At 37.9% G+C, this 23,566-nt stretch overlaps 2 protein-coding genes across 2 annotated transcripts in view; both read right to left on the bottom strand.

Moving 5' to 3' along the window:
• Positions 1-804: 804 nt before the first annotated feature.
• Positions 805-9,243, bottom strand: dpm1 (dolichyl-phosphate mannosyltransferase subunit 1, catalytic). Its single transcript, XM_084721815.1, has 9 exons — positions 9,075-9,243; positions 7,959-8,058; positions 6,383-6,416; positions 6,230-6,306; positions 5,317-5,342; positions 5,031-5,126; positions 4,840-4,908; positions 4,616-4,730; positions 805-1,317 (listed from the first exon to the last, which is right to left on the bottom strand). Exons 1-9 carry the CDS (start codon positions 9,203-9,205, stop codon positions 1,213-1,215), a joined length of 753 nt encoding a protein of 250 aa, XP_084577941.1. The 5' UTR covers positions 9,206-9,243; the 3' UTR covers positions 805-1,212.
• Positions 9,244-10,328: 1,085 nt separating this feature from the next.
• The window catches only part of LOC146325680 (collagen alpha-1(XX) chain-like), a 56,088-nt gene continuing 42,850 nt past the window's right edge, over positions 10,329-23,566 (bottom strand). Inside the window, exons 26-42 of the mRNA XM_084721812.1 lie at positions 23,131-23,273; positions 21,797-21,906; positions 20,660-20,818; positions 20,449-20,526; positions 18,735-18,821; positions 18,578-18,631; positions 17,172-17,267; positions 16,972-17,025; positions 16,588-16,641; positions 16,419-16,472; positions 14,060-14,131; positions 13,834-13,869; positions 13,576-13,642; positions 13,294-13,482; positions 12,749-12,826; positions 12,476-12,637; positions 10,329-11,223 (exon numbers count right to left, since the gene is read on the bottom strand). Coding sequence (XP_084577938.1) covers positions 11,195-11,223; positions 12,476-12,637; positions 12,749-12,826; positions 13,294-13,482; positions 13,576-13,642; positions 13,834-13,869; positions 14,060-14,131; positions 16,419-16,472; positions 16,588-16,641; positions 16,972-17,025; positions 17,172-17,267; positions 18,578-18,631; positions 18,735-18,821; positions 20,449-20,526; positions 20,660-20,818; positions 21,797-21,906; positions 23,131-23,273 — 1,522 coding nt within the window. The 3' untranslated portion in view covers positions 10,329-11,194. The remainder of the gene's footprint in view (positions 11,224-12,475; positions 12,638-12,748; positions 12,827-13,293; positions 13,483-13,575; positions 13,643-13,833; positions 13,870-14,059; positions 14,132-16,418; positions 16,473-16,587; positions 16,642-16,971; positions 17,026-17,171; positions 17,268-18,577; positions 18,632-18,734; positions 18,822-20,448; positions 20,527-20,659; positions 20,819-21,796; positions 21,907-23,130; positions 23,274-23,566) is intronic.

Genomic DNA, 23,566 nt, shown 5'->3' with positions numbered 1-23,566 from the left:
GCAAACTCTTTTTTTCAGAGCCTGTACTTTGTCACTTTAGTAAAGAAGTTGAATCAGTACTTTTTCTACTTTTACCAGTTACTTTTTACGCAAGTGTCTGGACCTACTGGAGTAAAGAATATTTGTACTTTTGCCACCTCTGGAAAAGATGATGGTGACTGAGGACATTTAGGCAGATGTTACCGGCAGCTTTACAGTACGGGGATCAAACTGTTTCACCACGTTTCTAAAACTCCCGTCGGTAACCGCTAACATCGTTTCACAGCTGCCACACTGACAGCGCTGCCTGATGTGTTTTGCCAAACAGTTTTTGTTTATCGACCTCGTCGCTGCAGGCATCAGCCGATGATGATTATCTCAAAATGCCACATAATTGCCCCAATTAATCGTTTTATTAATATTTGAAAGCTCTAAATGAATCTGGGCCTTGAGTTAAATATCTGTGTGTCATACCACTGTTTTTTTCCAGGCTGAAGAACGAGCATGTTCCTTTGTTGTTGGGTGAGCCTGTGGTGAGCCGGGACCTTTGACTTTCATTTTAATGGTTTACATGAGTGGTGGGTATTATCATAATCATCCAGGACGGCCCTGAGGTCATCCTCGCACATAATTTTGACTGGTCGCTCTTGAAGGTTAAAATCTTTGGCGAGCGCTGTGTTGCCTGACCTGCCTGTGTTCAGAAAATCCCTCGCACTTGATTCAGGTTTGACCTTCATCCACATCAGTGAGAGTATGGTCGCTCTCTGTGACTCATTTTAGGTTTTTGACTCATAAAAAAAAAAAAGAAAAGGAAACAACACAGCCAACAATATAAAGTGTTTAATTTTTTACAAACAATCACAGGTCTAGCAGTAACGTGTATTTAAACCCACCTGACAACAACCAGAGTTCAGTCAGCTGTCTGGATTGGGAATGATGAGACACTATGTGCTTTGCTCCAAGTGATTAAAGAGGATGCTGGGAATGTAAAGCACAATGTTCCTCCAGTATTCAGGACGGCTACCGACAAGGACTTGTTTTATATTTACTGCTAACAGGAGAGCGATGCCTCCCTTGTCATTTGCCATCATGTCACGGTCTGACCACAGGCAAGTGGAGCTTTTTTCCCCCCCAATGAAGATCTGATACAACTAGTGTGTTAAAGACAGCCACTTTAAGAGTGAAAGGAATTCTACATGACCGCTGGGACATCCAAAAGGACTGCATCACTGATCATGTCGTGGCGAAGAGCGTGAGCAGTCCTTTAACGAATGACACGATTTCGTTCCCTCCGAGTTTGGACTCTCCATAAACTCGATCCACAAAGGAAATGGGTACCTGTTGTTTGAAGAAGAAGAGGATTGTTTTTCAGTTCGTGGATGCAGGATCACAACACTGAAGCTGATGACTCAGAGGTTGAGGGCACAGTTAAAGGGACAGTTCATCCCAAAATCCAAAATAATTTTTTTTTCCTCTGACCTGTAGCGCTATTTATACATTTAGATTTTTTTAATGGGTGTTCCATCAACGGTGATAACTAATGGTCTGTGCTTAAGGGAAAACGCCTGGCCTGAATTAACTTCAACTTTCACTCAAGACTTAAGTTGTTCCACTAAGACAATTTATCCTGGTGTAGTCAAAGCTAACTCAAGCCAGGCTAAAACAAGCTTGCATTGTGAGCGTGCACAGAGAACGTAAACAACACAGAACAGCTGACTGTTGAAAAGAGGATAAGACGTCGCAAAAAGAAGAAAAAATGAGTGATTTTCTTCTGAGCTGCAGAACAAACTCTGAAGATCAAACTATACAAAGAATATAAAGGGTTCCTCATGAAAAAAGCCAGTGTTACCAAATTTAACAACCTGAAAAGGGGTATCTTGGCAAAAAACCAACACAAAATTTGCGAAAATGACGGGATTCTGGTGCACGGCGCCCTGCCCCTATAGCTCACTTGTTAGAGTGTCCGTCTGACGTGTACTGAGGCCTCAACAGCCACATGGGTTCAATTCGAACTTGAGGCCAACCTACATGTCGCCCTCCCTCTCTCTCATTCCTCCTTTTCCTGTCTTCAGCTGCACTACGTAGCAAAAAAAAATGTGGCAGTCCTATGAATCAGTAACTGTTCACTATTAATACTGATATTACCAACTAATATACTCTAAATAGAGAAACTGAAGAAATATACATTTAAACACAGCAGAAAGTCGTGGTTTGGACTTGAATGTTTTTTTGTCTTCACAGTACGAACAAATGAGTGAATACATACATAACTTCTTTAAAACTTCTTTAAATTTTAAGCTTTTACATAAAGAGGTTCACTCTGTGTCAAATAATCCGTTGACAGTAAAAGTTGTAAGACATGATTTTCTTGACTTTTTTTTAGTTAAATATGTTCTTTGGAAATAAATTAAACACTTAAATTCATGCTTGATCACATAGAAAAAGGTCTGAACTTGTGTTTCTACATGGGCAGAAGTGATGAGAGCACAAAAGACATTTGATGTCTGGTGTCCCTTGGTGCTCAGCTTCTGGTGCTCAAATCACTCAAAAAAAAAAAAGAAAACAGCGCCTCTTTCCAAAAATCATGACTGGGATACTGAAGATAATCCACAGACTTTATTGTGAGCTGTTTCGTGTAGGAACTTTATTTCTGTAGTACAATCTACCAGAACCACTTTATTTTCTACTAGAAAGAAAGTAGTTCCTACATGAAAGTGCTCACAAACAGGGTCTGTGGATATTCTTGAATAACTGGGTGATAATTCCTGGAAAAAGACACTGGTTTTGAATTTTTCAGATGTATTATAATGTGTGTTTTTTTTGGTATTTTGAGCACCACAAGCAGAAGCCATTTATCCCCATTTTATTAGAGAGAGGGCAGACATCTTTACAGCTGATCTCTCCCAAACTCTGCCACTCACACCAAAACTATCTGCATGGATAAAGAGTACAATAGGCCAGGGGGAAAAAAACTGTCCCTTTAAGGTGAACTTAAATATGAATATTTCTCACCAGATTTGCATTTTTTACAGCACTCATCATCGTGAAAAACTATTTAACATCATAGTGAAAGTGTTACCACTGTTTCTTTGATTTTATGAATGGTGAAGCCCTGGTGATTTTACTTATTCGTCATTAGACCAGGGCTGCATCTCACATTCCATACTAACATGCTATTTAATGTACTTATACTGGCATAAATATGCACAAGGCAATCCAGTAGTGACAACAACATAGTATTATACATGATAGCAGACAGTGACTACAGCAGCTTGGACCTAATGTAATTAAAGTTTTAGTACATGTAAGTAAAAGGTTTAATTTTTCTGTGTGTAATCGTTGGTACTGGTTACCACAGTTACATGTCTTCAGTCAGCAAGGAGGCTCTTAAGAAGTGATGTGATATGGGCCGAACAATGCGTCTAAAAGGATTCATAATTTATACAAAAGCATGTTGAACAATAGCACACATATCAGGTATGTAGTGCATAGTAAGTGATTTCAGACCTGACCACACAAATCTGATACAGTTTGCTTTGTTTAACTACAGTGGTGTTTGAGCTAGGCCTGGTCTAATATGGTCTGGATGTAAAAAAAAAGGCTTGGAATGATCCTTTTTTGTTTTTATAAAGATAAAATAGAGACTTTTTTATGTATAAAATATAGCTTTCATAAATCTGAACCTGGATTTTACACAGTATCTGGAGTTTACTTGTTAATGTAGCCCACATTACAAATCTCAGTACAGTGTTTTCTTTCTAATAAGGTCTGGATGCATAAAAAGTGTGAAATTGTCCTGTTTTCACAAATAAGGGTGAAGGTTTCACAAATGTGAAACTGTTGTAAACAGTCCCAGGAGTTAACTTTTTTAATTTAGTTCACATTCGACAGATGTATTGGCTTTTGAGCTAGATCTGGTCATATGTCAGACCTGAGCAGAATATGGCCCGGGGGCTGGATCAGGCCCAGTGAAAAGCTCCATGAGGCCCACAAGGAAATAGTGCAATTAAAATCTGACAAAGACAGTCAATATCATTTTGCTTACCATCAAACCATTATTGGGCCATTATTCTGAAAGAGGTCAGTGTTATGTTCACTGGTAATGATAAACCATATCTTTTATACCTGTATCCATCATGCATTATGCACCATTACAGTTTGCCCAATAATCAGCTCAGTTCCATCAAATGGCAATTCAGAAAAGTGACCAACAGTAGAAGAGCATTACTGTTAGCCAGCTCACACTCTCAGCTCATAGATATCTATGTGCCCGATACAAAACACTTCTGACTATTACATTATTGGTGATTTGGCCATTATTACACTTCTATCTGGCCTGTGACAGCTTGATCAGCCTAAAACCCCATAGTATGTGTTCTGGATGCAGAAAAATTGACCCTTTTTTTGTTTGTGCTTTCGAGATCAGGAAAAAACATCTTTTAAGTTTTCTCCGAATCAGAAGCTGTAAATTGGAAGACAGCTTCAGTGTCATTACAGGATCCACGTCATGTAAGAAAGGATTTATCTGAAAACTACATGTCCGCTCAGTAAATAATCCCCGCTTCACCCAACAAAGAGCATAAACACATGAATGAATGAATGAATGAATGAATGAATGAATGAATCAGGGCCTCACTTCTCCAACTGTGTAGTTGAGCTGTCTGGCGCGGACGATCATCTCCATCTGAAAGACGTAGCCCTTGGACACGCACCGCTCCACCAAACTCTCCAACACCTTCTTCTTGTACAGCCTGACATCAGCGAGAGAACAAACATCAGGAGTGTGAGAAAACACAGCCCAACGAACGCACAAATCAAAAGCCAGTGGCGCTTATTTTCACAACGGCTCGCACCACTTACCTGAAGCTGCCTGTGAGGTCTGAAGCACCGGGTCTCAACAACACCTGAGTCAAAAAGTTGGCCCCCCGACTGTGTACGAGAGAGGACAGAAGGCAGAAAATAAAATCGAACATCAGCCTCTTGCCTGCTGAAATCAGGGTCAGTGGAAGACATGTGAGTGGGAATTGAAGACAGTGCACTGTTGCAGTTACCTGATGAGTTTCCTGCGCAGGTCCCAGCCGTACACGCCTCCGTTCCCTCTGTATCGAGTACCAGACACCAGGTCGTAATCACCTTCCTTCTGCTTTCTGACAAACAAGACAAAACTGTCTTCACTAAAGGACATATAAACAATTTCTCTTCCAACTGTCATTTGTGGCACAGCAAGTAAATTGAATTGTTTAAATGTTCAGAATATTAGTTTTGTGTGTTCAAGAGTGAATGCAATCAAAAAAAAAAAGATCGTGAGATAGGTAATGGAAATTTAGAAACACTTACTCAATAAATTCTGGTATAAATTTGGGCTGAAATTTAAAAAAGAAAAAAAGACAGAAAACAATCAAATATCATGCAGAATACAAAATAATATATCACCAACAGAACCTGTATTATTTCATATAAAACTGAAATTCCATAAAAGAGTAAACATGTTGTGCTTGAGGAAACTGGCAAGAAATTGTAGATTTTCACAATTTTCTGACATTAAAAAGTACAGAGAAGAATTAGGGCCAGGCATGATGGGGGAAATGAGAGGAGGAAGATTATTTCTTACTGTTGCATTTCAAAATTAAAGCCAAAATGTTGTAAATAAAGTTGTCAAGAAACTTGACATTTCGAAACTTACGTCAAAATGTCAAGAATAAAGTGAAAATGTGGAGAGAATAAAGTTGAAATGGCAAAACTAAAGTTAAAATGTTGAGAATACAGAGAAAGGCAAAATATCAAGAGAATGGAGTCCAGCTGTGCAGGAATGAAGTCAAAATGTTGTAAATAAAGTTGAAATGCGGCGAGTCAAACTTTCAGTATTAGTTCCAGGCATGAATCAGAGGAGGATGATTATTTTTTCACCATTTTGAGAACAGAGTGAAAACTTTGAGACTGAAGTTGAAATAACACTTCAAGAATACATTTAAAGAATTTATTCTCAGTATTTCAAATTTATTTTAACATTCTGACTTTATTATGAAATACAAAATTATAAAAGAATCCTCCTCCTTTAATTTTTCCCCTCATGCATGACACTAATACTCTTCTGTACCATAAACCAAACGATTAATTGATTAACTGAAAAAAGTGAGTGACAGACTAATAAATAATGAAAGTAACTGTTAAAACATCCTCTAGAATCATCTTCATGTGTTCATGTGAATCTACTGGAGGTTAGACACAAAATAAAACAAGCTCCACTCACGTGATGAGAAAGATCTGCGTCCATTATGAAGATGAAGTTCCCCGTAGCGTGCTTCATGCCGTGGATGTAAGCGGTTCCTTTCAGAGGAAACGAGCTCGTCAGTCGTTAGTTAACAAAGGTTACTAGTATGAAGTTTCATTGTTTTGAACTTACCGAGACCCAGTTTTTTCGCTCTTGGTCGTAGAAGCTGAACCACAGAAAAGACAGATTAAGATCCCATGCAGCATTTGTAGAGTCAGGTGTTACATGACATAACAGACAGGTCTATAGTGTAAATCATACCTGAACACTTTCTATGAAGGCCATGTCTACACTGCATTATAAGCTAATTCACAGGACATTAGGATGCATGTCTATGGCTTTATAAAACTTCTTTTCACAGTTTTGTTTATTGAGAGTTTCATGATATACATGAAACAGTATGTAATAATAATGATAATAATAATAATAATAATAATAATAACAACAACAACAACAACAACAACAACAACAACAACAACAACAACAACAACAATAATAATAATAATTATTATTATTATTATTATTATTATTATGGTAGTAATAACAACAACAATAATAACAGAAGTAAAACAAATTATAATAATACTGCTAATAACACAAAGTATTAAAAAGAAAAATATAAGTGAGGATGTAATGATGATACTAAAAAAATAGGTAAAAATACATAGACAACATTAGCTAAATAAGCTTTAAAAAACTTAACAAATGTTTATAATCATGCATGACAACTTATAACAAGGGTTAGTATTGTACTGTAAATGGCGGACATAATGTATTAAGTTCAGCATTCATAACACTTTACTAATAATACTCCATGCCAAAGTGTCAACAGTGTTTGAAAGAAGTGAGTTGAAAAATAACTTATAAACATCAATAATAAACTATAACATGTCTTTGTTAGCTGATGTTAATAACACATTATGTCATTGCAGAAACTCAGATTCTTCTTTTAGATAGTGTTGTCACATGGAGGTATGAAGCTATTATAGCTATTATAAAGCTAATTATAAGTTGTCATGCATGATTATAAACATTTATTAAGCCTTATAAATGTATCGAAATGTCTAATGATTGTGCCCATAATTCATTATTGACACGACCTTCTTAGAAAATGTTACTGAATACGTCTTAAAGAATCTGCTATTAGATATTGGTGTTGTAAGTTCAGCATTCATAATGCTTCATACTTGCATGCCTTTATCACAGCTATACACTATATATATATATATACTATCATATAATTGCTACGTTATACAGTGCTGTCACTTCATATGAAGCTCACAAAGCTCACGCTACAACATATTATTGATGTTTATATGATGGTCCATTTCAGAAATATATAATCTCTTACGATATGTCAGATCAGTTCTCTGCATCCTCATAACTGCCCAAAAGTAGGGTAGTTATAGTGTGCTGTGTAACCCAGAACTGAACCACTGTTGTCTCTTTGGCATGGAGTTATACAGCATTATAAATGCTGAACTTATAATACATTATGTCCACCACTAAACCTTGTTATAAGTTGTCATGCATGATTATAAACATACTAGCATTATATAAGTCATATGACATGTCTTATGTTTTTATAATGCATTGTAGACCTTCATAGAAAGTGTCAGCATTAATTCTAAACATACGGCACTGTTTCGGTTTTTTAAAAAGAGCTGATCCTGGCACCAGCTGGGATTAGGAGCAATTCTTAACTTACTATTTTATCTTCTCCATAAATCTTCTGCAGCTGCTCCGCCACCTCCAGTGTCCCATCTGGGCTTCCATCATCAATGACAATTATCTCATAGTTATATCCACTGTAAATACAACAAACTTGACTGAGGGTTGTAATTTGGTTCAAGCAATTCTGCATCTCTGACACTCATACAAAGAAACACACGTGTTGACAGTACATTAAAGGGATAGTTCACCCCAAAATCAAAATTATCTATTTTTATTTGTCGTATCTGTACAGCTATTCATCCATCTACATTTTTTTATGTGTGCCTTCTCTCCAATATAATGGAACTAGATGGCGCTCAGTTTTCTGTGCTTTAAGCACCAGAAAAATACATTTGAAAAACTCGACAGTGATGTCTCGTCCCATTAATCAGGACCTGGTTACTCAAGCTAATCCACAGACCTTGTTGTGAGCAGTTTCATGTAAGAACTGTTTCCCTTCTACCAAACTGCACATGCCAACCGCCGAGTATCACTGAGCAGCAGGAAGTGTGCATCTACTCATGGATGAGAGGCTCGTGTTCATGACAGGGTGGGATGTAAATATTTATTGTGTCCTCCTTAGCTGAACTGTCACCTCCCGTCCATGAGTAGATGCATGCTTCCTTCTGAAAGAAAATAATTCCTACAGGAACCTTACCACAACCGGATCTGAGTATTTTATGGAGAACCCGGGTCATAATTTGTAGAAAGAAACATTACTGTTGAATCACATCAAAAAAAATAAATAAAAAAAATCAAGTTGGATAAATAGCACTAAGAGGAAAACCATGTACTTTTTTGATTTTAGAGCGAGCTGCCCCTTTAAACTTAAGGTTGTCATACCAAGTCAAAATTACTTGTTTGTAACTTAGTTTAGTCAATTTTGCATCTCATGACACACATTCAGGCACACACAAGTTGACAAACGCATTATAAACTAGCTAGAGCAAGCTAGTTTAACTTGAAAACAACCGTTTCTACTGTAGTCTCGTCCTTGAAACAACATATCTCGGATTCCAGCGTTAAGAGCCGGGCTGGTTTAGTGACAGCTCATCACTGGCAACGTTAGCTAGCGCTAGCCGAGCAGCTTTGTTGGCTCCCAGGAGCTCACCTTTCACCGAAATATTTCACCAGAAGCCACACTATCAGAGGCAGGTTCTCCCTCTCGTTGTAGGTTGGTAGCAGCACTGAGTATTTGTCCCCGTTGTCCCGGTTTTGCTGCGTAGTTTTTCGGCTCGCCATGGCGACGTGAATCTGCTGAACCACACTGCCGCGTCAAGTTCAAGAAAGCGATACAGAACTTCCTGTTTAATATTTTCAAAATAAATCGAGTATTAGCGTGACTACAGTTTTAAATAAACATATTTAGTATTTTTACGTCAGCTACACAAAAACATCACGAAAAAATATGGAAACATTATGCAATATAATATGCCATTTTAGTCCAAATTAAATAACTGAGTAAATACATAAACAAACATGTAGACTATAGGCAATGAATATAGTAATTATATAAATAATCAATTAAATATGAATCAAATAAATTAATTGTATTTTGTTCAAAACAGGATGTTTTTTCAAATGACTGCTACACTTTCCATACATTTTTATTTCATAGGTACACATATATATTTGTTTTGAGGGACTTTTGTTTTTAATTCAACATTTATTTATTTCAGGAGACTTCTATAATTCCACTTTTTTTGCCATTGTATATAAGAATTTGTTCTTATTGACTTGCTGGTTAAATAAAGTAAAATATGAAAATAAAATTGAAATGAATAAAAAATACAATATTATGTCAGAGAAGTTTTATACCATTATTCCTTTTTTTTTTTTTTTTTTAATTTTCCAAGAGTTTTCATTTTATAATTCAACATTTACTTATTCCAGGGTACTTTAACTTCATAATGCCATATTTATTTCTCTATTCATTCTTGCTCAGGACATAATTTTCATTCCCTAGAGCAGGGGGATGAATGGATCACCTTTATTTTGAAAAATGAATGAACATAGAAATTACCCGGAAAATGAGTGACCCAATGAGGCTAACTTAACAAACCCACTGGCTTACAGGGTGGAACTTCCTTGTGCTCTTCAAAATAGACACCACTGGAAACACTTCTCTCTTCTCCAGGGTTCTGACAGAGGCCATGATATTATTATCATTATTGACCCCTGCTGGCTCAATAATTATCCCCGACCCAAACGTGGGTTGGTGGTCAGTTTCAGCAGCCTCAGAGCTTCTATATATTCCTGCTCAGGAACAGCAGGAAACAAGCGTGCTGTCAAAGCCCTCCAGCAAGACCACCAAATTATTTCAGGGTAGTCAAGTTATTGTGAAGGAAAAAACATCACAACCTGATTAGACACATATTAATTGAATTTTATTAACAAGATACAAAAAAAAACATACATACACACCAACAAACACACAAATATCTCTATCTCTCACTCACACACACACACACACACACACACACACACACACACACACACACACACACACACACACACACACACACATCATGTAATGTTTATCACCCAAACCCCAGGAAATCAGAAAATGTAAACCTAAGTTTTCAATACACATACGTACAGTATAAAATATCATACATGAATAACTGTAAATATAATAAACTGTAAATATATACACATGACAACAAACATTCTCACAGTATCATTTATACCATGGAACAAAAATAAGCTTTTACACCATGGATTATGCATTTTCATTATCCTTGAGGCAGTTAAGGTTAAAATGGCAAATGAAATAGGTAGAAATGTACCACAGATGAATAAACTACTTGGCATTGATACAGTGCATGAATACATAAACATAGAAACAAAAGGTTTCAGTGCGAGTATGGTGTACAGTATGAGACAGCACTTGACTGATCCCAGTGGCAAAATATTTTCCTTTATGATGCTATCTGGACATCAAAACACTAATCTATATGAGCAAGCTTCCTACTTATTCTTAGTTCGTTTCTCTGAACGCTGCAACAAGAGGACAGAGAGAGAGATCCTTCCCGTATTGATTCCTTTTCTCACACATGATGAAGCCTGCGAAGCTTCTGTATCAGTCAGTGGCAGGTTCAACACACCAAAGCTCTTCAGTGGTGCTTTTATAGCTCCGTTCTCAGTCTGTCATTCAGCTCCAAAGGAACCATAGTCCGTTCAAACAGACGTCAGTCACCTCACCGTTGCTGCCAACTTGTTAATATCCACTCAAGGCTGGTAGCCGTAGTAAGGATCTTCTGCGTGAAGAGGGAACACACACAAAAAGACTCAACAAGCAAGAACACTTTCACACTGTCATTTGACAATAAATTAACGACAAACACAGAGTTATACCAATAACCAACTTTTCAACTGCTCTGATTAACTGCATTAACTTTACCATAAGTTATAACCTGCTACACTGTAAAAAAAAAAAAAACATTTGAGAAAACTTTAAAAAAGTAAAGCAACCTCAACTAAGGGCTAATTTATTGTGTCAACTTCAGTTAAGAGGTTCACTCAAATTTCTATTTTAAGTTTGGTAAACTTAAATATATTATTGATCATACACTGATAAAAAGAAGAGAAGTTAAGAAAAATTTAAAAAGTAACGTAATCAGTTGCAAAGTTTTTTTTGACTTTATTCAACTAAAGGCTAATTTGTTGTGCCAGTTTAGGTTAAGAAGTGCTGTCTTAAATTTATCAAAGTTAACATCACTTTTGCGTTGCTGTACTTAAGTTAAGAAAACTGAAATTATTACATGTGATGAACTAGAAATTGTGTTCTTATTTGACTTATACCATATATTATAAATCAATGTATTTCTCAAAGTAAAATACAAAGATTATAACACATGTATGTCACATGTATATATGTATACAACTCATACTTCAAAATAGCAAGTTGTCTTAACAGCTCATTCAATTCAACAAATTTCTGATTCAATTCAATGCAAGTCTTATTCAATTCAATTCAACTAAATTATTATTCAACTCAATTCAATTCAGCCAAAATCTTATTCAATTCAATTTAATTAATCTCAGTTTAATTCAGCTAAACTCTGTTCAATTCAACTCAACTCATATTTTATTTAATTCTTATTCAGTTCTATTCAATTCAGTTGTTATTCAATTCAACTCAATTCTTATTCAATTTAGTTCAGCTCAATTCCAAGAAAATTAAATGCTTAAACAATTCAAATCAATTCATATTCAATTCAAGTTAGTTCAATTCAATTCAATTCAATTCATCTAAACTTGTGCTTTGGACAAAATAAACTGAATTGTGCCTGACACCGGTGTGTCCAATGTGGAAGGTATTAGTAGTAAGTGAGAAAAAAATGACATAGATTGAGTTTCAGATAAAAAAAACACTCAACCTATTTCATTATTATTTACTCATCCACTGTTAATATTTAGTGTGTGTTGCCTCAGACAGACGTGGATCATCATATGTTAATATTCCCTCTGTGTGTCATTTCAGTCAGTGGATCTTTCCTGTTCACTCACCTATTTGCTGAGGACCTCTGTGGCAGCCTCCACTGCTGTCACACACACCCGGCGGTCCCATCTCACCAGGCTGTCCAGGAGGTCCAGGGATTCCTGGGGGTCCTGGTTTTCCATCATCTCCTTTAGAGCCTGGGATTCCCAGCTTGGACTCACCTGGAGGACCTGCAGACACACATGATACACACACATCAGTACAGGGATGTGCACTGATGATTCACTGTACACTTTAAATATATTACAGTGATATATGACACAAAGGACTCATAGAGATACCTGCGAATCCTTTGACCCCTGTGGGCCCCTGGACATTGGGCCCTGCGTCACCTTTCAACCCTGGCATCCCTCTCCTTCCTGTAGAGAAGAAATACACAAATCAGCATTATCAGGGGTTTATCAGTCTTCAGTTACAAGTTATTTATTTTCTTATATTTTATTTTCTTCCTCTCATTATTATTAAAATATTTTACTTATCATCCAATATACATGAACTATAAAAGACCCCCCACCCAAAAAACCCCCACTAAGTTAAATCACAGTATGATGTTGATACCATTATGACAATGATTAAAAGTGTTTAAATGTGCTATGTACATCATTATTTATTATTCGTTTATTAATTTATCTATGTTTTCTGTTATGTTTTGTTTGTTTTTGTCTGTCCTTGTGTGTTTTGACTGTTTCTTAATCATTGTCACTATTGTTTTGGCACCAGTTAAAAAAATAAAGTATCATTTTTATCACACTGGACCCTAAAAATCAAAAGAAGGTGACAACTTCATTATTTCTCATTATTTTCAGACAGACAGACAGAGTCTTACCCTGCTCTCCTGGATATCCTGCCCTTCCAGGTCTTCCCCTCGGGCCGACGTTCCCTGGGGTGCCCCTGGCGCCTGGTGGGCCCTTGGGCCCTGGTATACCAGGTTCCCCAGGGGGGCCCACAGGCTCCTCTATAGGAGCTGGCTTACGACTTATCTCATTAATGAACATGTCAAGCTTCAACACCTCCTCTGGGAAGAAAAAAAGTTAGAATGAATGAGTTACGTATGCAGATATTATTGCTGCAGAACAAGTCTTTAGATGCTTGCTAACAGAGGGCTTACTGTGCACTAGCTGCTCACAGGCCTGTGTGACCAGTTGGTAGATCATGGCCATAGACTGAGGTTCACCCTGTGAAATATCATATAAATATCAATCAATAGCAGATTCATTAACCGAGCTTTAAATGACAGACAAAGTTTTATTTTGAAATTACACACAGTAAAAACCGGTGAGAAAATGTGGCCCACTGCCATAAGAATGCTTATTTTAAAATGACGTCCATATTACAATAATAAAAGGATTCTAAAGCTATAACCCACCTTCTCTCCTCGCTCCCCTTTACTCCCAGGGAGACCCTGGAAAAGAAAACACTCATTAACCACCAGAATCTAATCAGTTCATGCTCGAGTCCAAGTGGACTTTTGTTGCAAGAAATTCCCTCAAGGTGTTCCTGAAATATTGCGTTCATGATGGACAGATGGAACCCAAAAACATAATGAAAAGACAGATATGACTAACTGACACTATTTGTCCCTGTGCTCTTACCGTAGGTCCCACAGATCCTGAGGGGCCTCTTTCCCCTGAAGGTCCTGGGTGTCCTGGCATTCCTTGGAAACCCTGGAGAATAAAACAGGTGGATAAGAATAAGAGCAGACAAATGATGAAACAGATGGACAGACACACAAATGCAGTCAGAGACACTGACTCAAGTGAGCTCATCAGGACGAGGACATTTAAGAAGTGTCCTGTTTTGATAGATTTTTGTCATTTTTGAGTGATCAATTACCTGTTACAAATGTAGCCAGTAATCTAATCCAAGTAGCTTTATATTAAAGTAATGTAACTTGATTATTTTCCATTATTGTTATTTTTACCCCACTATAATGTTTTAAGGCTGCAACTAACTATTTTATCATCAATGAATTGGTTGATTAGTTTCTCGATTAAATAAGCAGTTGTTTGGTCCATAAAACATCAGAAAATGTCCAAGATGACGTCCTTAAACGTCCTGTTTTGTCCACAACCCCAAAAATATTCAGTTTACTGCCAGAGAGCAGTAAAGAAACAAGAAAACACTAATCAGAGTTTTTTTTAAATTAAAAATGACTCAAAACGATTAAGCAATTATCAGAAAAGATTTTTTAAAATGGTAATCCTACTAATAATCCCCATATTTCCTAAATGCATCCGCAATCTGATTACATCTTTTTAATTTACCCCATAAAAACCCCACTGGCAGGTCTTTAAAACCAGACAAAAAGTAAAGTACAAAAGTAAAGTCAAGCAAATCATATCTTCTCTTAGAGCGTTACCATTAGTGGTGCTAAATACAAAGTTTATTGATTGTTTGAAACTACAGTAGCATGTGATGTGTTTATTTGATGGCATCTTACTTCAGAAAACAAATGTGTCATTTCAGCCTGTAAGGTGGTGCTAGAGGAAAGATCAAAATGTGCTCAAAATGCAACGGGGTCACCAGAGAAATGTCACAAGAGAAAAGTTTTCAGCATTCATTAATTCATAGCCATTCATATTTTAGTTTTTGAAATACCAAAATGATGGTCAAGGTCAAATTCAGATCTTACACTGGTACCAAAGCTGGTAATACTCAAATTATAGTGTTGATTTTGTAATTAATACTACAATTTGGTGGTTCACTTCTTAAAAATAGTTTTCGTCCTGTGTCAAATGTCCTTGTTAAGTCATATTTCAACAACCTCATGCTCTTTTAGTCAACGTTCAGTTGATTTTAATTTTAGTTGAAAGACTGGGCAGTTTAGTCTTATCTTCACCAGAGAGGAGCACATGGAGTATTGTTAAGTAGGTATGAAGAGCACAGTGGTGTAATTGTGTAATTGTAGGGATGGTTGCTGGGGAGGAGAGCAGATTTTAATTTTTGTTTCTCACTGAAAGTCTGTTCATTTTAACTTGCTTTCTGTACAATAGTTGATATAAGTTACTATGAGGTTTGTGCTCATTGTCAGCTGCTGGTAGAGTCCTGAAATGTTCGGAGGACATAAAGTACACACATATTCATGTATACAAGTAGAATACTAATTCAACATCTTTACTGCAGTCAGAGTGAAAAAGTACAGGCTCTGAAATGTACTCAACGTGTAAAGTACAAAGTTGACTTTCTTTTTTCTCCGCTCCTTTTCTCTGTGGTCGAGCCTCCCTCTCTTGTCAGTTTTCGTCTTGTTACTCCTGTCGTGCCTGATGTGCACTCATGGATTACTATGTGTTATTGCCCATTTAAGGTTGACATTGATCTTCATGTTGGGAAAGAAACTAAAAAACTAAAGTAACAAACCTTTTTTTTGAAAATGCAAGGAGTAGAAAGTATGGATATTTGTGTTAAAATGCAGGGAACTTTCCACCTCTGGATATGGGGAGTACACTGTGCAAACAGGACAGTGTTAGTCTAAACCAGTGGTGGGAAATTATTTTTCATGGGGGGCCACATGAGAAATTGATGGGGCTGCTGTGGGCCAGACACTAATGATATAAGGTCCTAATAATGGTCAAATCTCTAATAATGAAATGATCAGAAGTTTTCTATATATATATATGTATATATTCTACCGTTGGTCACCCTTTCTGAATTGCCAAGTGATGAATTGTGGGATGATAATTTGTTGGCTATGTCCAGAATAACAGTAACAGTAAAAGTAGAAGAAGAACAACAACAAAAAAAACATTTATGTACAGCACTGAGGGAATCAGGTTACAGTTTACTATAAAAGATACAGTTCATTATCATTACCAATGAACACAGTGCTGACCCCTTTCAAAATAAAGGTCTGATAATGGTTTAATGGCTTGTAAAATACCACTGACAGTCTTCAAAATTATTGCATGTATTCTTGGTCATGAAAAAAAAGGTTGTTGATCTCTGTAGTCTTACCCGAGTTCCAGTGATGCCGGGTGCACCAATGTTACCCTCGACCCCCCTGATGCCCTGTCAAACAGTGCAGAGAGATGAGGATGAATGAGGAGGGAGGCTCACTGCTTCAGATGAAATATACGATGAACTGCTCACAGTTACTGTTGTGATTTGGTGTCAAACAGCTCACCTTGGGACCCGGACTCCCCTCTTCCCCTTTTGGACCTGGAGGTCCTGGTGAACCCTGCAGAGGTCGGAGAGAACACAACGAGAGGCACGTGGATGAGTTTATAGACCAGAATGCAGGGAAGAAGATTAAAGAGACAGTTCACCCCAAAATTTAAAATGCATATTTTTCCTGTAAGTCTGTAGCGCTGTTTATCCATCAAGCTGAGAAATCGACTGAGACTTAGTAACTCAAGATAATCAACGGACCTTATTGTGAGCAGTTTCATCTAGTAAGTAGTTCCTACAGGAAACTGCTCACAACAAGGTCTGTGGATTATTTTGAGCAAATGAGTCATGATTTGTGTTTCTGTGGATTTGTTCCACCACTATTTGAGTTTAAACTCACCTGGACTCCTGGTCGCCCAGGATCTCCCTTTTCCCCTCTCGCACCGGGTGGACCCTAATCAGAAAAATATGAAAACAGAAAACAAGTACATTTTATACAAGGTACCAGATTTTTAAGTCCTTAGAAAACAGTAAAGCGTGATATGTACCATGGTTACTGCCAACACAGGTATATATTTGAAGCGAAGGAAGGCTACCCACCATTTTACCCTGCATGGTCATGCCTCGGGGCCCTGCGCTGCCCAGGGGTCCAAGACCTCCCTCGAGACCAGGCTTTCCTGGGGGACCCACCTCTCCCTGAAACACAGTGAAGCTTACTTGAAGACATCAATTTGGTGCTTCAAGGCCTGCCAGTAAATAAAAACACCTGGCCACAAAGAGTATTTTCAAGTGCCGACTCATAAAATAGATTCTTCAAGCTAGAAAAGCTTTACTGCAGAGTTTAGAGGGCTGCTCTCACTCCATTATAAGGATGATATAACAAATAATTTCACTCCTTGAACATCACACACAACTTGTTTTGTTGTCTAGTGTTCCAGAAATCAAATATCACACAAACATCTGTCATGACAAATCATGTTCAAAAGATTCAATGTAGAATTTTAACAACAGAGACAGTTATGGAAAAGTTATGTGTGAAAACACTGACTTGGTATTTTGTACTTTATATGTATTTTATATTGATGTGTGATTTGTTTTGTTTTAAGGTTAAAAAGATATTTCCACTTTGGATGTGAGACTGGACTGCCTTCCTTACAATTTTTTGACCTTTTTTTGAGAAAAGTCTTCTTTCTTATTTCCTTTTTTTCTATTTTCATTTGTATTCAAAAGATTTTGATAGATATTTGTGTAACCACAACTGGTGTTGCTGCAAACCAGGAGAAGCTTGGTGCAACAGAGATCATAGTTTTGTAAACTCTCTGGTCCTGCTTTTCCTCTGCACATTTGAAAAGTATAACTTAGCAAAATATCAGTCCTTAACTATCCAAAAGAAAACAAATAAATTGTGTTTTCACTTTAAAATTTTTGAACAAACAAATGCAAAATAGTCAAAACAGTACATGTCCCATGCTATTAAAGATGAGATACGCTAGATCCAAGATAGATCCAAAAACACTGGATCATTTTAGGCTTTTAATAATAAAAAAAAGTTTTATTGCCTCAAGCTGTTTGCCCCAGTGTTTTTTTTTTGAGGGGGTCTCTCTTCCAAAATTCTCCTGTTACATTAAATCCCTTGCTGTGTTGTTAGATTTAAATAATTGATTAAAGTATCCACATTGCGCCCGCTGTGTGTGAAGTGAGCAGGATTTTGAAGAAGTCTGCCAACGAGGTGGTTCTGAGCAGAGGGAAAGACGAGTGAAAATGATGAAAAACAGGTACTGCCTCTGCGATCTGCACACATCAGTGCCTCGTCATTTATTTATTATCTATTGCCATTGTGTGCACTGACAGTTTCCTGTGCCCTGAGCTCTTGTCTTCACTGCCCTGCAGCAGCTCATAGACTCCTGGCTCTAGTCTGCTCTTAAATTAACAGGTTGAGTTGAGTGAGATAACTCCAGATAAGAGAACTTAAAGTAACTAAGCCTGAATAAATATTTTCATCTCACCTTCTGACCCTGATCTCCCTTCTCTCCTTTCTCACCACGAGGCCCTGGCTTTCCCTGGAAAAGAGGAAAAGAACTGAATGTCAACATGTTATCAAACAACTGGACCACACACACACACACACACAAAAAAAAAAAAACAGCTGTCATGGTGTCGTACGGTTGGTCCAGGGGAACCAGGAGCTCCGGGGACGTCGGAGGAGCAGGTACAGGTGTACGCCGGAGCGGGACAGCTCTCCTCATCTCTCTGACGCAAACAAAGACATAAACAATAAAGACATGAGGTCAGCCCTTGAAGCCATTGGTACATTTACTGTGCACTCATATAGACCCTTTTACAGTTTGTAAACAATGAGAAAGCTGCGCACACATTTTGGCAACGGAAGTACGGCGGACAGGTTGTCAATGGGCCGCTGCAAACACGAGCAGTTTTACACAACAAACATACATTTTGGTGAATTTGGTGCTGGTAAAACATATTTAATTCAACCTTTGCAGCTTGATAACTGGTCTGGATGACTGGGGGAAATCGCTACTTCTGTTGCTGAAATGCGGGCGCAGATTTTTGATGACGTCAGCTGTAAAAGGGTCTCTAGTGTCTCTCACTGTTGTATATCCAGTGGGGGAAAAGTGAAGACAGCAACAAGAACAAGTCACAATCACAAATCTTAACAAACCATTTTTGAAGATATAAGTGACCCTTTGCTAAACTCCTCCTCCAAACAGCAACTGTCCAATCATAGGTTAGCAACTGTAACTAACTAAGTAACATTTTTAATGACATTTTATAATGTTACATTTTATTTTTAATACCATGCTTTGGGGCTTATAGTGCTACACTGAAATACACACATAACAATGGTGCTCTGTTGTGTCTAGGCTCTTTACATGGATCAACACCTTTGACAAGGTTCTCATTTTAAAATGTGTAAGATGGAAATTAAAAAGTCAGCTCGAGACTTCGCAGCTGACTCCAGGAGTTTAAGTATTAGCATTAGCTTATATTAGCTAGCTACACTTATAAAATCTGCTGATGAGATTCCTATGCAGTATAGAATTTGATTTTAGTTACTTCCAGGTCTGGATAAGTATGGAAAACATTTGTCTTTCCAGCCTATTGCTTATACTCTTTTTTTCTAAACTAAAAAGTCACTAAAAATAAACTGAATGAGGTGCGTCTGTGGCTCAGTTGTTAGAGCATGACCATGTGCTGAGGATGTCTGTCCTCTGCCGCAGCCGCTGGTTCAACTCCTGCTTGGGGCCCATTTGCTGCATGTCATCCCTTCTCTCTACCCCTTTTCCTGTCATATCTTCAGCTGTCACTGTCAAATAAAGCCAAAAGGCCACAAAAACATCTAATAAATAAATAAAAAAAATAACTAAATAAAGGCCCTGTGTGGGCTGAAACACACAATTCTCACATAACTACACTTGTTCTTGTGGTGCTCAAAGTGAATCTGAAAAATTCTTTCCAGAAATCATGACCAGATTACTCAAGATAATCCACAAATCTTGTTGTGAGCAGTTTCATGTAGGAACTACTTTCATTTTAGTAGAAACAAAGTAATTCTGGTAGATTCTACAGCAGAAAGAAAGTAGCTCCTACATAAAACTGCTCACAACAAGGTGTGTGGATTATCTTGATCAACCCCGTTCTGATTTCTGGAAAGAGAAATTGCTGTTGAGTTTTGAAATTTTCAATTTTTTTTTGGTGCTTTGAGCTCCACAAGCCAAGTGCCATTTAGTCCCATTATATTAGAGAGGAGGCAGACATCTCTATGGCTGATACTTCCATAAATACAGCTACAGGTCGGGGAAAAATATTTTTTCATACAGAGTTGAATAAAGGTAAATGTAAAGAGCAGCACACTGACCACTCCAGGCAGGTCACAGCAGGTGTCCTCTAAAGGCCATGTCGTGTTACAGACGATCTCAAAGGACTGCAGTGAAAACTGGAAACAAAGAAGAACTTGAGATACAGGTGGAGCACAGGATGGGAACAGATCAGAGCATGTAATGTATTTATGGGAATGACTAGGCCTGGATTCATATCAGGTAAATAGAAGAGAACAGAATAAAAAGTACCGGTGCTGAGCCACTATTGGGTCCTCTGGTCTTCACCAGCTTTCCCAGCATCTCAAAGCCGTCTGTCGGCAGGTTGCCCAGCGGACGGGCGGGCCTCTCACCCACATGCTGGCAGTCCACAGACAGGGACACACTCACTTGGCTGACAGACAGATGAACCTGCCAATCAGAAGAAAGAGGACTGAACAAATGGAACCACAAGTGATAAAACATGACATGAGATCCAACATTATTTTATCACATTAGTCCTGGTAGATATACACATGGTCTGCAATGTACACACTGATGTACTATCACTAGATTACTTTTCCAGTGAGTGATTTGACAAGCAGGCACCAGCCACCAACACAATGTTGGCAAAATATAGAAGTGGCGAGAAAATTTTAAACCCAGAATAATGATTTACTATTGAGTTTCTAACTACTGTTTTTAACCACAGTTTTTAAGTTTTCCTGCTTTAAATGAACAGTATTTGCTGCAGTGATATTACTGAGTGCACAGCGAGGAAATCATCTTTTATTTCAGGCAGCACTGCGCTCAAGGTTATGTTATTGTTGTGTGTTGTATTGTTTTTTAAATGATTTACTTTAATGATCAGAGAGGCTGCTTTCAGTAATTAACCTACTGTAGTAACATTTTCATGTAAGCTGTAATTCCACAGCAGCCATCTTTCTGTGCCTCTGACTGTGTGTAAAAGCGCGCACACACAGTAAGGACAGGGGCAGACTCTTCTTCCTATTTCATCCACCTGCAACTCATACACTGTTAATCACAGTGTTTATTTTTATGACCCAGCCGGCCCATCCGACCTGTGGGTTAACTGCAGTGCCTGAATCACTACAAGTGGGTGATTTCAGCATCTGTTTTGCCTCTCCAGCTTGCAGAATCTGCCTTTTAAATAGCAATGTGCCACAGGCAGGCACATCTCACTCTTAAAAGGAATGGATGGGAGATGACACCCAAAATACCCCGAATAAATCCACATGGTAAATGAAGAGACTAAATACAACCTGTTTGTGCCTTACTTGGGGCCCAGATTATGCACCATTTAAAAAGAAAATTGGAGTTGGACACACTTCAGTGGCGTTGCTCCATGCACTTTTGATGAAACAGACTAAACAGGGCCCAGTGTCTCACCTTGTGAAAGCTGCCATAGAAGAGTCTGTGGACCTGCGGCTGGTCAAAGGTCAGTTCCTGTACTTCTCCCCTGTAGTCCAGACTGAAGTACACCAGATGTTTGGTCGTAGCTGTAGCAAAAATTGAAGAAATTAGTTTAGATACTAAAATATTTAGTGATCAACTCACACTTGTTCTGCAAAAACCATGAGGTTGCAAAGATGTCAGTATCTACTGTCAGGTGTCCCAGGTCTCTAGTGGGTGTTCATACTATTGTTTTTTTTGTTTTTTTTTTTCTTTGAAAATATTTTTGGACTTTTACGTCCTTAATTGACAGGACAGGAAAGCGGGAGAGAGATTGGGGTAATATCATGTAGCAAAGGGCCAGAGGCGAGAGTTGAACCTACAGCCGCTACAGAGGACTCACAGCCTGTATGGGAGCAAACACTCACACACACTACCAACTGAACTACCAGGCTTCACTGTTGGCTCTTTTTAAAATTGGTTCTTTAAAGCTGCTGTGTGCTGTGAAAGTCTGCATTTCAACAATCTCCACAAACAGTGAGATGTCCATTTTCAGTTAGCCATAATCTTATGATTCCTAAAAAAAACAGATAAATCTTTACTTTTTAAAGGATAAACCTGGCCACACTACATCTTTTTAATATTCAACAAATCCCATTAAAAGACCAACTGATATATCTTATTCCTCTGTGACAAGGGGCTCTCTTTTTGTCCAAAAACTATTAAAAACATGTCAGTGAGCTACACTGTTACACTGGGTGCATGATAATGTTCCTTCATGACCATGAACACACACTGTAGTTTATTTTGACTCAATCCCAATTACACCTTGTTGCTGCTGGGATGACTCACTAACACAAATATGTATTGATCCACAGCTGAACATAGTCCCCAACAAATGCACTTTTTCATCCTGTTTTAACCTTCAGTAAAAACTACAGTGCCCAGTTATTTTAAGGAAATTATTGAAACCTATAAAGGGTGCTGACAAGAAGAAAAATATAGAACAAAACCAACCTTTTCATTTAATTTATTTGCATCATTCTATTTATGATTTTGCTGTTTACAAAACACATGAACTAATGCCTTGTTTCATCTGTCATGACCTTCATCACAGTGTTGTGATCGAACTTGTTTATAGAAAAATTCTTGAAGTAACAACAACTTCATTGTAAAAAATGTGGATTTACTGTATCTCATCCTCTGTCCAGCAAGTTGTGAATTTGTAAAGATAAAACAACTTGCTTTGAACACAGTTTATAAATTACTTGAATTTAGGAAAGATCAAGGCTTCAGTTTGGGAGATGAAGAGATGCAGAAATGTTACTGACGGTCGAGCACCACTCCCATCTTAGGCTGGAAGTCGTTGTCAGTGAGCTGCCAGAGGGCAAAGGGCTCCCTGGGCGTGTCCTGCAACACGCGGAAGGCGATGCTGATGGTGTGCTCTGGAGAGAAGCCTGCAGGGTGGATAAACCTGGAGGGAGAGAGGGAACGATGGATCTATTTTAATAAAAGGAAAGGGGGCCTGCTCCGCTCTTTTTCTATCGAAGAAACATCCCTCTCCTGCAACTCTGAGAGAAATTTGAGAAGAGACACGAGGGAAGGAAGTGAGAAGCCACATTGTGGAAAGCCACCTCTGTAGATTTACCAGTCTTCCTTAAATACATTTTTAGTACAAAGTATTTACTCACAGATAGTTGTCAAGTATCCCAAAGGATTGTGTATTCAACCGTGTAACATACATACAGCTTGACAAACTGGACTGGA

This window comes from Lutjanus erythropterus, chromosome 6, assembly GCF_056507025.1.
Source record: "Lutjanus erythropterus isolate fLutEry1 chromosome 6, fLutEry1.hap2, whole genome shotgun sequence".
In the NCBI taxonomy this organism is placed as follows: domain Eukaryota; kingdom Metazoa; phylum Chordata; class Actinopteri; order Lutjaniformes; family Lutjanidae; genus Lutjanus; species Lutjanus erythropterus.
Note: the sequence above shows the minus strand (reverse complement) of the source record. Positions and strands in the feature narration are given on the sequence as shown.

Coding starts and splice junctions, on each gene's coding strand:
- dpm1 (XM_084721815.1), bottom strand. CDS start 9,205: ATGGCGAGCCGAAAAACTACGCAGCAAAACCGGGACAACGGGGACAAA. Junction 8,059..9,074: donor GTGAAATATTTCGGTGAAAG/GTGAGCTCCTGG, acceptor TTGTATTTACAG/TGGATATAACTATGAGATAA. Junction 6,307..6,382: donor AGCGAAAAAACTGGGTCTCG/GTAAGTTCAAAA, acceptor TTCCTCTGAAAG/GAACCGCTTACATCCACGGC.